Here is a 13,650-nt window from a genome sequence, read left to right as displayed (position 1 = left end):
AGTTTCATCAGAACAAGACCCCTGAGACTGTGGCTGTTCTCTGCACTTTGTGAGGAGGTGGGAGCTGAACATTCAGCCGTGGTGTTTCACAGCGAGGCGAAGAGAACGATCCGAAGAGAACAGGAAGTCACCAAACCTCACCAGCATCTAACACCCACCTGACCCACTCAACTCCAAAGGAAACACCAACAATTCATAGAACTACTCCTTTCTCTCTTCTCCTCTTCTCTCCTTACTCCTCCTCCCTGGTCTTTTCCTCCTGTCCTTTTTCACCTTCTCTCCTTTCAACCCCCCACAAGACCAGCTGCTGGGAAACATTACATTCATACCTCTCCCCATCTCTCTGTCTCTCTCTCTCTCTCTCAGACACACACACATTATATATATACTTAGCACAGAAAGTAAGGAAAGGTGTGTGTTTGGTAGAGTATGTCTTTGTTGTAACAATGCTTCTGGGCAGTACATCTTCTACCGGTGGAAAGCCTGTTTATCTGCCTTTTAAATGGCGCCACATGTGTAAGGAACATGCATTTGTGGGATGAGCAGCGGAGCTGAGTATGTGGGTTGTGCCCATGAAACATTTGCCACATCTTCTCTGCCGATGCCAAACAGCTTATTTTGCTACTACTATTGACTCTTGTGTTGAGCTTCTGGTCCCCCAGGTGCTGACCATCAGCTGCCTGATAGAAGATTTACTGCCAAGAAGCATCGTTACAACAAAGACATCATCTACCACACACACACACACACACACGTCCTTACTTTTGGTGCTAAGTTTATATATAACTTTGTTTAGAGAAACACTCAACGGTAGGGAAAGTGCTCTACAAATAAGGAGCAAAACAATCCAGTGAGTCAAGTAAATTCATTATGAGACACTAAACAGGCTTGTACTGTCTCATAAAGAATTTACTTGACTCACTGAATATATATATATATATATACACATACAGACACACACACACACACACACACACTCACACACATACATATATAACACATACACAGTCATACTCACACTCTTTCTCTCCCTCCCTTCTTTTTCCCCACCCGACTTTTCTTGTCATGGTCACCTCTGTCACCCCCCCCCCAAAAAAAACTCCCCCCCTCCCCCGTGACGTACGAGGGAAACAGAAACTAGAGATGACTTAGAGGAACTTTGCTACAGAGACAGAGACAGAGACAGAGACAGAGAGTGACAGGAGGTTGTCTGTATCAAGTCAATGACTATGCCAGTCAACAGATTGCTGGTCCTCCCAGCTTTCTTCATCACGTCATTTAAAGGTGCAATGCACACATTCTACTTGGGCTCTGCCCTCTGTTGTTCATGTGAATAACATCAAATAAAAACAAACAAGACAAATGAATAGAAATAGAAAGGTAGTGAAGACAGTCCTTCAGTAGAAATCAGTTTACCCTGATGACTGTATAGTGTACTGAGAGAAACAACAGAACCAGTCAGCCCGTCAGGCAACTGTGTTTTTAAATGGACAAATCTGATTCATTACTTTGTTTTAATCAGTACCACCCAGCAACACAACTGATAATTACTAGTCATACTATGATAGTGGCCATATCATGATGTCTACCAGTAACATTGTAATATGTACTAATCATATTATTATTATGTTTACTAGTCATATTATATTTTCTAGTCATATTACAATATCTACTAGTCACAGTATGATGTTTACTAGGCAAGGCAAGGCAAATTTATTTGTATAGCACATCTAAGCAACAAGGCAATTCAAAGTGCTTTACATAAAACATAAAAGGCACCAAGAAAAAAAAACAAACATTTAATACAATTAAAAAGAAAAAAATAAGGTACAAATACTAGAACAAAAAAGCTAAGAAAGATAAAAAAGAGGGTAACAGCTAGAGTGCAGTGTAAGGTCTTCAGATTGGATTTAATAAAAGGCAGCAGCAAACAGAAAAGTCTTCAGCCTTGACTTGAAAGACCTGAGAGTTGGAGCAGACCTGCAGTTTTCTCGGAGTTTGTTCCAGATAATGTGGCGCATAATAACTGAATACTGCCTCTAATTGTTTAGTTCCGAGTTTGGGAACAGAAAGCAGACCTGTTCCAGATGATCTGAGTGATCTGGATGGTTCTTAACGTAGCAGAAGCTCAGGAATGTGTTTTGTCCGTAAACCATTCAGTGCTTTGCTTTATAAACCAAGAGTAGAGTTTGAATATCAATACTTTGACGGACAGGAAGCAAGTGTAAAGACCTCAGAACTGGAGTGATGTGATCCACTTTTTTTGGTCTTAGTGAGGACTCAAGTAGCAGCGTTCTGAATCAGCTGCAGCGGTTTCATTGATTTTTTAAAAAGACCTGCAAAGACAACGCTACAGTAGTCAAGTCGACCGAAGATAAATGCAAGGACAAGTTTTTTTCAAATCCTGCTGAGACATAAATCCTTTAATTCTTGATATATTGTTCAGGTGATAGTAGGCGGACTTTGTAATTGTCTTAATATGGCAATCTAAATTCAGGTCTGAGTCCATGACCATACCAAGATTTCTGGCTTGATTCATGGTTTTTAACATTACCGATTGTAGCTGAGTGCTGACTTTCAGTCATCCTTCCTTGGCTCCAAAGACAATTACTTCAGTTTTATCTTTATTTAATTGAAGAAAATTCTGAGACATTCAATCATTGATTTGTCCAATGCACTTACTCGGTGCTTGTATTGGATTATAGTCCCCTGGTGATACGGTTATGTAAATCTGTGTCGTCTGCATAATTATGGTAACATATTTTGTTTTTTTCCATAATCTGGACTAGTGGGAGCATATAAATGTTAAACAAAAGAGGCCCCAGAATGGAACCTTGGGGAACTCCACGGGTCATTTTTGTCCATTCAGATTTGTAATTACCTATAGACACAAAGTCATCGCTGTCCTTAAGTAGGATTCAAACCAGTTTAGTGCTGTGCCAGACATTCCCACCCCATTTTCCAGTCAGTCTATTAATATGTTGTGGATGACTGTGTCAAATGTTGCACTGAAATCCAATAACACCGGGACTGAGATTCTGCCACTTTGTGTTCATGCGGATGTCATTAAAAACCTTAACAAGAGCAGTCTCAGTGCTGTGGTGTGATCGAAATCCTGACAGCAAGACAACAAAACCGTTGTATAGTGCCAAAAAGTTGTTGAGCTACAGGAAAACAGCTTCTTGAATGATTTTACTAAGAAAAGGGAGGTTTGATATTGGCCTTATAATTGTTTATTTGTGAAGCGTCTAGATTATTATTTTTTAAGAGTAGCTTAATGACTGCCATTTTCTGGGCCTGTGGGAAGAACCCTGAGAGATGTGTTGACAATTTGTATAAAATCTGAGACTGCAATAAGAAACATTTTTGAAAAAGCCTATTGACAGAATAGCAAGGAAGCAGGAGGAAGATTTCAGATGTTGCATAATGTCCTCCAAGTTTTTATGGTTGATGGGATCAAATTGTGTCATGCTATTTGAATTGATTTTAGATGGACACAGGGAAAACACATACCCTGTTCCTAGTATCGAGGCACCGACTGTCTAATTTTCTGAATTTTGTCATTGAGGAAGGAAGTAAATTCATTGCAGGCTCCAGTAGACAGAAATAAATTAGCTACTGCCACGGCAGTGTTTGTTAGCCTAGTCATTCCAAGACACTGGGTTAAGACCCACAAGTGGGTTGCAGAAAATTTATTTAGGTCACGAAATAAACTTGCAGAATTTCTTCCATAGTCTTTTAAGATTTATATTTGCAGTACACATTTGAGCCACATGAGGGAGCACGTTAGTATTTCTACCACACTCACGGTTTCCGCCAGAAATAGACTGAACGCTGCACCCGATATGCACATTGCACTCTCCTTTTGTATACTAGACTGGAATGCAATACTAAAAAGCCAGCAAGCCCATCCATCACATTAGCAAGGTGTAAGTAAAAGTAATATGCACAACTGGAGTACGGAGTAAGTAAACAGCACATATGAACAACTGGAGTATGGAGTAAGTAAACAGCATATAATGGGCCTAATGAGATTTGACATGGAATAGACCTGATGTGGTTAACGAATTGATTGTTGACTGTTTGAATTGACTGACTTCTTGATAACAGCTGCACCTAAAAACTTGTTCTAATAGTGATGACTGCTCGTACTGATCTGATAATTGTACTTATAACACTGAATCTAATATGAACGGCTAGCGTGCATTTGTTAACTCCACCTAAATGCACATATTTTGTCTCATTTATAAAGGATTTAAAATATCTATGTTGTTTTACTGATAAGAGAAAATAAAACAACGAGCTAGCCTCTCAATTCTGCCTAAATGCATTTATAAAGTATTTTGCATGTGTATGTTTCCAATAACATGCGTTAAACCAAGCTGTGATTTATCAAACGTATATCTCTTTGAAATGGCTGCTGCACCTAGACAAGCTAATATGCGGCAATGCGGAAATGGCAGTAAAATGGTCAGGAACATTCATTTATGCACAAATTTGCTCCTCTCACTGTTTTCAGATAAGGTCTCTTGTGAACTGGGTCTTGACGTTTCGTAATTTTTAAAAAGTGGGTCCCCGGGAAAAAAGTTTGGGAACCACTGTGTTAGACAGTCGCAGTACTAGTTGTATTATGATGTTTTCTAGTCATATCATCATGTCTACTCGCTGTATTATGATGTTTACTTGTCATATTATTATTATATTGTTATATTATATTGTGGTGATACACAAATGAGGGTAGATTCACCAGGGGCTGCTGCTCCTTTAAGGCGGACATTCAGAGTGATGACGTAGGCACTGCTTAGAGTTTCCGGGGTGGAGCCATGTTGGCAGCAGCCTAGTGGTTGGTTAGCTGGTTGCCAGGAGAGATTGTGCCGTATCGGTGTTGTTTTGTGTGGCGAGTAAACGGGATTGACTCGACTCGACCTCTCCGTCTCCTCATTCCTGCACTCCCACAATATCACTGTCATATATAAAATGGAAATGGATGATCCGCTGTGGCGACCCCTAATGGGAGCAGCCGAAAGAAGTCGTAGTAGTTGTAGTAGATCATTGTCATATATCATTAGATGGCGGCGCGAATTAATGTTTGCAGCGGCCTCACCCAGTACCGGTGTGAGAAGATGGCGGCGTGAACTTACGTTTGCGGCAGCCTCACCCAGTACTGTCCATGCAGTGTCTGTCCACGTCTAAGTTTGTGAACTGGTACTCGGGTCTATGGTTTTTTCTTTTTTTAAATGTGTAAAGTGGCACGGGATATCCAAAAGGCTGCAGACCCCTGCAGTAGCGGTACATCGAATGTAATAATAATAATAATAATAATAATGATAACAATAATGATAATAATCATTACACTTATATCATAATAATAATAACAATCTCTCTACTACTACTACTACTTTCGGCTGCTCCCGTTAGGGGTCGCCACAGCGGATCATCCCTTTCCATTTCTTCCTGTCTTCTGCGTCTTCCTCTGTCACACCAGCCACCTGCATGTCTTCCCTCACTACATCCATAAACCTCCTCTTTGGCCTTCCTCTTCTCCTCTTCCCTGGCAGCTCCATATTCAGCATCCTTCTCCCAATATACTCAGCATCTCTCCTCCACACATGTCCAAGCCATCTCAATCTTGCCTCTCTTGCTTTGTCTCCAAACCGTCCAACCTGAGCGGTCCCTCTAATATAATCGTTCCTAATCCTGTCCTTCTTCGTTACTCCCAGTGAAAATCTTAGCATCTTCAACTCTGCCACCTCCAGCTCCGCCTCCTGTCTTTTCGTCAGTGCCACTGTCTCCAAACCATATAACATAGCTGGTCTCACAACCATCTTGTAAACTTTCCCTTTAACTCTTGCTGGTACCCTTCTGTCGCAAATCACTCCTGACACTCTTCTCCACCCACTCCAACCTGCCTGCACTCTCTTTTTCACCTCTCTACTGCACTGCCCGTTACTTTGGACAGTTGACCCCAAGTATTTAAACTCAGATGTCTTTGTCACCTCCACTCCTTGCATCATGACCATTCTATGGTCATACTAATTACATTTATATAATAATAATGATAGTAATAATAATAATTTACATTTATATAATAATAATCAGTACATTTATATGATAATATAATGATAATAGTAATCATTACATTTACATAATAATCATAACATTTATATAATAATAATAAGGATAATAATAATGATATTCATTACATTTATATAATAATAATAATTACATTCATATAATGATGATAATAATAATAAAAATTGCATTTATATAATAATAATGATAATAATCATTACATTTATATAATAATCATCATCATTACATTTATATAATAATAATAATGATAATAATAATAGGCTCCAGCATCCCCGCGACCCTGAGAGCAGAATAAGCAGCTTGGATAATGGATGGATGAATAATAATAATAATAATCATTATATTTATATAATAATGATAATAATAATAATAATCACTACATTTATATAGCGCTTTATCTAGAAAACCTAAAGTGCAACACACTGAAAGGGGTTATTAACTTCAACCACCATCAATGTGTAGCACCACCTGGGTGATGCAGGGCAGCCATTTTGCACCAGAAGTCTCACCACACATCAGCTTGAGGTGGAGAGGGAGGAGTCACTGAGCCAGTTCCATGGGGGATGATGAGGTGGCCAGATGGAGAGAGCCAGGTTGGGAATGTTGCCAGGACACCGGGGAACCCCCTACTCTTGTGATAAGTGCAGTGGGATCTTTAATGACCACAGTGAGTCAGGACCTCGGTCTAATGTCTCATCAAGGACAGCATCTTCTACAGCACAGTGTCCCCTTCACTGCACTGGGGTACTGGGATCTTTTGTGGTTGTTGTTTTTGTTAGGACCAGAGGGAAGACTGCCCCCTGCTGGCCCACCAACTCCACTTCTGGCAGCAACTCAGTTTTCCTGGAAGGTCTTCCATCCAAGTACTAGGCAAGCCCACACCTGCTTAGCTTCCGTCATTTGGCAGAGCCAGGGAGCATGTTGGTGTGGAGTGTGGGGAAATAACTCACCGAAGATGAAATCTGTTCTACTGCCCCCTATAAAATAGGCAAGTCCGTTCTGAAATACAGCAAACGCACAAGTGCCATGCACACTCATCCTTAAAGGCACTTGTAACCCCAATTGCTGAGGAACAACCCAGATCCTCTGGGCAGCAGTCGTCGGCGACTTCACAAAATGCCCTGCCATAGCGGAGAACAAACAGCTGCAACTCACCGAATTAAAAATATCGTGTCAGAGATATGTTGTGGCAGAGATATGTCGTGTCAGAGATATGTTGTGGCAGAGATATGACGTGACAGAGATATGTCGTGACAGAAATATGCCGTGACAGAGATATGTCGTGACAGAGACAGGTCATGTCAAAGATATGTCGTGACAGAGATATGTCGTGACAGAGATATGTCGTGACAGAGATATGTTGTGACAGAGATATGACGTGACAGAGATATGTCGTGACAGAGATATGACGTGACAGAGATATGTTGTGACAGAGATATGACGTGACAGAGATATGACGTGACAGAGATATGCCGTGACAGAGATATGTCGTGACAGAGATATGACGTGACAGAGATATGTTGTGGCAGAGATATGTCGTGTCAGAGATATGTTGTGGCAGAGATATGTCGTGACAGAAATATGTCGTGACAGAGATATGTTGTGGCAGAGATATGTCGTGTCAGAGATATGTTGTGGCAGAGATATGACGTGACAGAGATATGTCGTGACAGAAATATGCCGTGACAGAGATATGTCGTGACAGAGACAGGTCGTGTCAAAGATATGTCGTGACAGAGATATGTCGTGACAGAGATATGTCGTGACAGAAATATGCCGTGACAGAGATATGTCGTGACAGAGACAGGTCGTGTCAAAGATATGTCGTGACAGAGATATGTCGTGACAGAGATATGTCGTGACAGAGACAGGTCGTGTCAAAGATATGTCGTGACAGAAATATGCCGTGACAGAGATATGTCGTGACAGAGATATGTCGTGACAGAGACAGGTCGTGTCAAAGATATGTCGTGACAGAGATATGTCGTGACAGAGACAGGTCGTGTCAAAGATATGTCGTGACAGAAATATGCCGTGACAGAGATATGTCGTGACAGAGATATGTCGTGACAGAGACAGGTCGTGTCAAAGATATGTCGTGACAGAGATATGTCGTGACAGAGATATGTCGTGACAGAAATATGCCGTGGCAGAGATATGTCGTGACAGAGATATGTCGTGGCAGAGATATGTCGTGACAGAGATATGTCGTGACAGAGATATGTCGTGACAGAAATATGCCGTGACAGAGATATGTCGTGGCAGAGATATGTCGTGACAGAGATATGTCGTGACAGAGATATGTCGTGACAGAGATATGTCGTGACAGAGATATGTCGTGTCAAAGATATGCCGTGACAGAGATATGTCGTGACAGAGATATGTCGTGACAGAGACAGGTCGTGTCAAAGATATGTCGTGACAGAGATATGTCGTGACAGAGATATGTCGTGACAGAAATATGCCGTGGCAGAGATATGTCGTGACAGAGATATGTCGTGGCAGAGATATGTCGTGACAGAGATATGTCGTGACAGAGATATGTCGTGACAGAAATATGCCGTGACAGAGATATGTCGTGGCAGAGATATGTCGTGACAGAGATATGTCGTGACAGAGATATGTCGTGACAGAGATATGTCGTGACAGAGATATGTCGTGACAGAGATATGTCGTGACAGAGATATGTCGTGTCAAAGATATGTCGTGACAGAGATGTGCCGTGACAGAGATGTGCCGTGACAGAGATGTGCCGTGACAGAGATATGTCGTGACAGAGATATGTCGTGACAGAGACAGGTCGTGTCAAAGATATGTCGTGACAGAGATATGTCGTGACAGAGATATGTCGTGACAGAAATATGCCGTGACAGAGATATGTCGTGACAGAGATATGTCGTGACAGAGATATGTCGTGACAGAGATATGTCGTGACAGAGATATGTCGTGACAGAGATATGTCGTGACAGAGATATGTCGTGGCAGAGATGTGCCGTGACAGAGACAGGTCGTGACAGAGATATATCGTGACAGAGATATGTCGTGGCAGAGATGTGCCGTGACAGAGATAAGTCGTGGCAGAGATATGTCGTGGCAGAGATGTGCCGTGACAGAGATATGTCGTGACAGAGATATGTCGTGACAGAGATATGTCGTGGCAGAGATAAGTCGTGGCAGAGATATGTCGTGACAGAGATATGTCGTGACAGAGATATGTCATGGCAGAGAATTGTCGTGGCAGAGATATGTCGTGACAGAGATATGTCGTGACAGAGATATGTCGTGGCAGAGATATGTCATGGCAGAGAATTGTCGTGGCAGAGATATGTCGTGACAGAGATATGTCATGACAGAGATATGTCGTGGCAGAGATATGTCGTGACAGAGATATGTCGTGGCAGAGATATGTCGTGACAGAGATATGTCGTGGCAGAGATATGTCGTGACAGAGATATGTCGTGACAGAGATATGTCGTGACAGAGATATGTCGTGGCAGAGATATGTCGTGACAGAGATATGTCGTGGCAGAGATATGTCGTGACAGAGATATGTCGTGGCAGAGATATGTCGTGACAGAGATATGTCGTGGCAGAGATATGTCGTGACAGAGATATGTCGTGGCAGAGATATGTCGTGACAGAGATATGTCGTGAGAGATATGTCATGACAGAGATATGTCGTGACAGAGATATGTCGTGACAGAGATATGTCGTGACAGAGATATGTCGTGACAGAGATATGTCGTGACAGAGATATGTCGTGACAGAAATATGCCGTGACAGAGATATGTCGTGGCAGAGATATGTCGTGACAGAGATATGTCGTGACAGAGATATGTCGTGACAGAGATATGTCGTGACAGAGATATGTCGTGGCAGAGATATGTCGTGGCAGAGATATGTCATGACAGAGATATGTCGTGAGAGATATTAGACCTCCAGCTGCAGCACGCGGAGAGGGCTTGGGCTTCACAGACCTACTACGTTTTCTTCAACCTGGCTACGAGGTCCCACCTTACAACACGCTTTTAAACTTGGGTAAAGCCGAGACGCTGGTCATTGGCCCTGCCAGACACAGACATCAACTCGATCAAGTTAGAATAACAAACGACAACTCTGGTTTCACAAAGTGTGGCAGCCAAAAGTCTTGGTGTTCCATTTGATCCCAGTCTGTCCCTTGATAAGCACATTAAGGAAAGCACCAAGACTGCCTTTTTCACTTACATAACACAGCTGAACGTCGGTCTTTCAGGATCAGGAACACTTGTGTACATGAAATCAAACGAAATATCGCCTCCCCAAGCCCACAGCAGTGCAACACAAAGACAAAAACACATATCCAAGAACTACAAGAACGCACCTATCAAACCACAAAAATAGATGAATAAATAAAAATCACTGCCCATGGCTGATGCAGAGATGCTGATGCATTCGTTTCACCCACACATGACTGCTGTAATGTTGTGTTTTCAGGTCTGCCACATCTACTACTACTACTACTACTACCACGACTACTACTACTACTTCTACTACTACTACTAATACCACCACCACCACCACTACTACTACTACTATTACTACTACCACTACCACCACCACCACCACTACTACTACTACTACTACTACTACTATTGCTACTACTACCACCACCACTACTACTACTACTACTACCACCACCACTACTACTACTACTACTACGACCACTACTACTACTACTTCTACTACTACCATGACTACTACTACTACCACTACTATTACTACTACTACTACCACCACCACCACTACTACTACTACTACTACTACCACGCCTACTACTACTACCACTACTATTACTACTACTACCACCACCACCACTACTACTACTACTACTACTACCACTACTGCTACTACTGCTACTACTTCTACTATCACCACCACCACTACTACTACTACTACTACTACTACCACCACCACTACTACTACTACCACCACCACTACTACTACTATTACTATGACTACTACTATTAGTACTACTAGTACTACTACTACTACTACTACTACTACTTTTGGCTGCTCCCGCTAAGGGGCGCCACAGCAGATCATCCGTTTCCATGTCTTCCTGTCCTCTGCATCTTCCTCTGTCACACCAGCCACCTGCATGTCCTCCCTCACCACCTCCATAAACCTCCTCTTTGGCCTTCCTCTTCTCCTCTTCCCTGGCAGCTCCATATTCAGCATCCTTCTCCCAGTATACCCAGCATCTCTCCTCCACACATGTCCAAACCATCTCAATCTTGTCTCTCTTGCTTTGTCTCCAAAGCGTCCAACCTGAGCCGGCATGTTGTGTTGCTGTGAAGCCTTGAGGCACGTTTGGAATTCGTGACATCGGGCTAGTGACACGCTGCACAACACTATGAAATAGCACCACAACAGGCAGGGCTGAAATGCAGAAACCGAGCAGGACTATGACTGTGAGCAGGCTTACAGCTGCAGCTTGTCTGAGTTTTGCTTCCCTCCTCAAGTGTTCGCCACACAGGTCTGCTTTTCTCTTCTGCAGCTGACCAGGAGTGGCAACACACACTAGCTGTTGTTGCACACACTGACGCACAGCTGAGCTGCAACCTGTTGTTGTTTCTACTTGTTTCTGTTGCGTGTAACTGACGTGTATGAGCGTCTGTTGTCAGCATATACATTGAATTTGGCTAATGCAGACGGTCCCTCGTTGCCAAGCGGTCCCTTGTCCCCTGGTTTTATTCATGACGCTGTCAGGGATTAGTCAAGGTCCACTGACTTTCAACACACACCAGTCGACTTTAAAAAACCTGAAGTCATGCAACCGTTTGTGTGTGTTTGTGTGTACATGGTGTGTCGGCCTCCAAAACCTGGAGGTCGACACACCTGGCTGGGGTCACACCTGGCTGTGGTCCTCAGGTTGGGGCGCTGGGGTGGCCAACTGGCTGCCATTTCTTTGCTGTTGCTGTTGTTGCTGTTGCTGTCGGTTGTTGTCCCTGTCAGCCATTTCAGCCATCCTCCTCTCCATCTGCTCCAGTCTCTCCAAGATGGACATCCTAAACTGGTTGTCTGAAAAAGAGGACAAAGCACAGACATCTGTCTACCTGCACAGACATGTCTACCTGCACAGCCATCTGTCTACCTGCACAGCCATCTGTCTACCTGCACAGCTGAGCTGTGCTTCAGACGGTCAGAATAACATGAAGGAGGAACACAAAGCATTTATTATTATGAAGGCATGGAAGTGACATCACACCCACCACTGTATGGATGTGTGTACATGCCTCTGACTGTGCACACACTGATACACAACCTCCATGCCTTACTCCATCAGTAAACCCCTGAGGGACAACATTCTAGTCATTTCTAGTCTACTGTTATCCAGAGACCTGCAGAGACCTGCAGCAGAGTAACAGCCGTCCACCTGACTGCCAGCCAGACAGAGAGATAGAATTATGGATGAACAGCGAGTGACAGGAAACTGTGAGTTTGCAAACTGATGAGTGACACTAATCCTCCAACCAGTGCTTAGCAACCATCTGCATGCCCTCCGAGGGCAGCTTAGACACACGTGTGTCTGCACAATGTTTCTAACTACAATAAACTGAGTAATGTGAGACAGATAAACGAGTACAACACATCTGAGGGAGGGAAAGAGGACTGGTGGCAAGGTGCGGCAAGGAAAACCGTAAGACAGACTCATGTCATCCTAAATGACTGAGTAGGGCATTACACACCCCGGTCCCTCTGTCAGTGTCCTGAACGGATTAGTTTGTGGCGTCTTGGCTGATGCCCTCCACAGAGGACAACAGGAAGTCAGCCAGCTCACGATAAGAGGAACAGGAAGTGATGGAACAGTAAGAAGAGGATCAGACAGGTACAACGTCTCTCCATCAGAACTTCAGAGCTCACACTGTGTGTGTGTGTGTGTCTGTGTGTGTTGTTCTGTCAATAGTTCTGAACAGGAGGTTGATAAATACCTTCTCTCTTAAATAGCCACTGTGATGCACACACACACACAATGTGGTGACATCACCATGGTGGGACTAAATTATTAAAACTAAACAGATAAACCAAGCTGAAGTTATTGAATTAAATGGTTTTCAGAGTGAACAAACATGAAAGAAACGTTTGCTGAAGTCAGCGGGGACACGCCCACACGTTGAACACGCCCACACGTTGAACACGCCCACACACACACACAGAGGACACACACATGCTGGACACGCCCACACGCTGGACGCCCACACACTGCACACACCCACACACTGGACATGTGCGCGCACACACACACACACACACACACACACACTGGACACGCCCACACACCGCGCCCACCCACACGATGGACACGCCCACCCACACTGGACACGCCCACGCGCTGGACACGCCCACACGCTGGACAGACCCACACACCGGCGCGCCGCTGACGGCCTCTGGTCACACTGCACTGAAGAGATTGAGATTAAAAGCTCTTCCAAGAGACCTGGCCCAGAACGGCAGCAGTACACCAGTTTCAGCACACCTCACATGAAGGCAAGAGAACAGCTCAAAGTGCCAAACAGT

At 43.5% G+C, this 13,650-nt stretch overlaps 1 protein-coding gene across 1 annotated transcript in view; it reads right to left on the bottom strand.

Annotated features, from left to right (window-relative positions):
* Positions 1–13,650, bottom strand: part of camta2 (calmodulin binding transcription activator 2) — a 121,769-nt gene that overhangs the window by 42,153 nt on the left and 65,966 nt on the right. Inside the window, exon 14 of the mRNA XM_056300074.1 lies at positions 11,987–12,153. Within this exon, the coding sequence (XP_056156049.1) occupies positions 11,987–12,153 (167 nt within the window). The remainder of the gene's footprint in view (positions 1–11,986; positions 12,154–13,650) is intronic.

This window comes from Lampris incognitus, chromosome 20 (genome assembly GCF_029633865.1).
Source record: "Lampris incognitus isolate fLamInc1 chromosome 20, fLamInc1.hap2, whole genome shotgun sequence".
In the NCBI taxonomy this organism is placed as follows: Eukaryota; Metazoa; Chordata; class Actinopteri; order Lampriformes; family Lampridae; genus Lampris; species Lampris incognitus.
The sequence above is the reverse complement of the archived record's forward strand: the minus strand, read 5'-3'. Positions and strand labels throughout refer to the sequence as shown.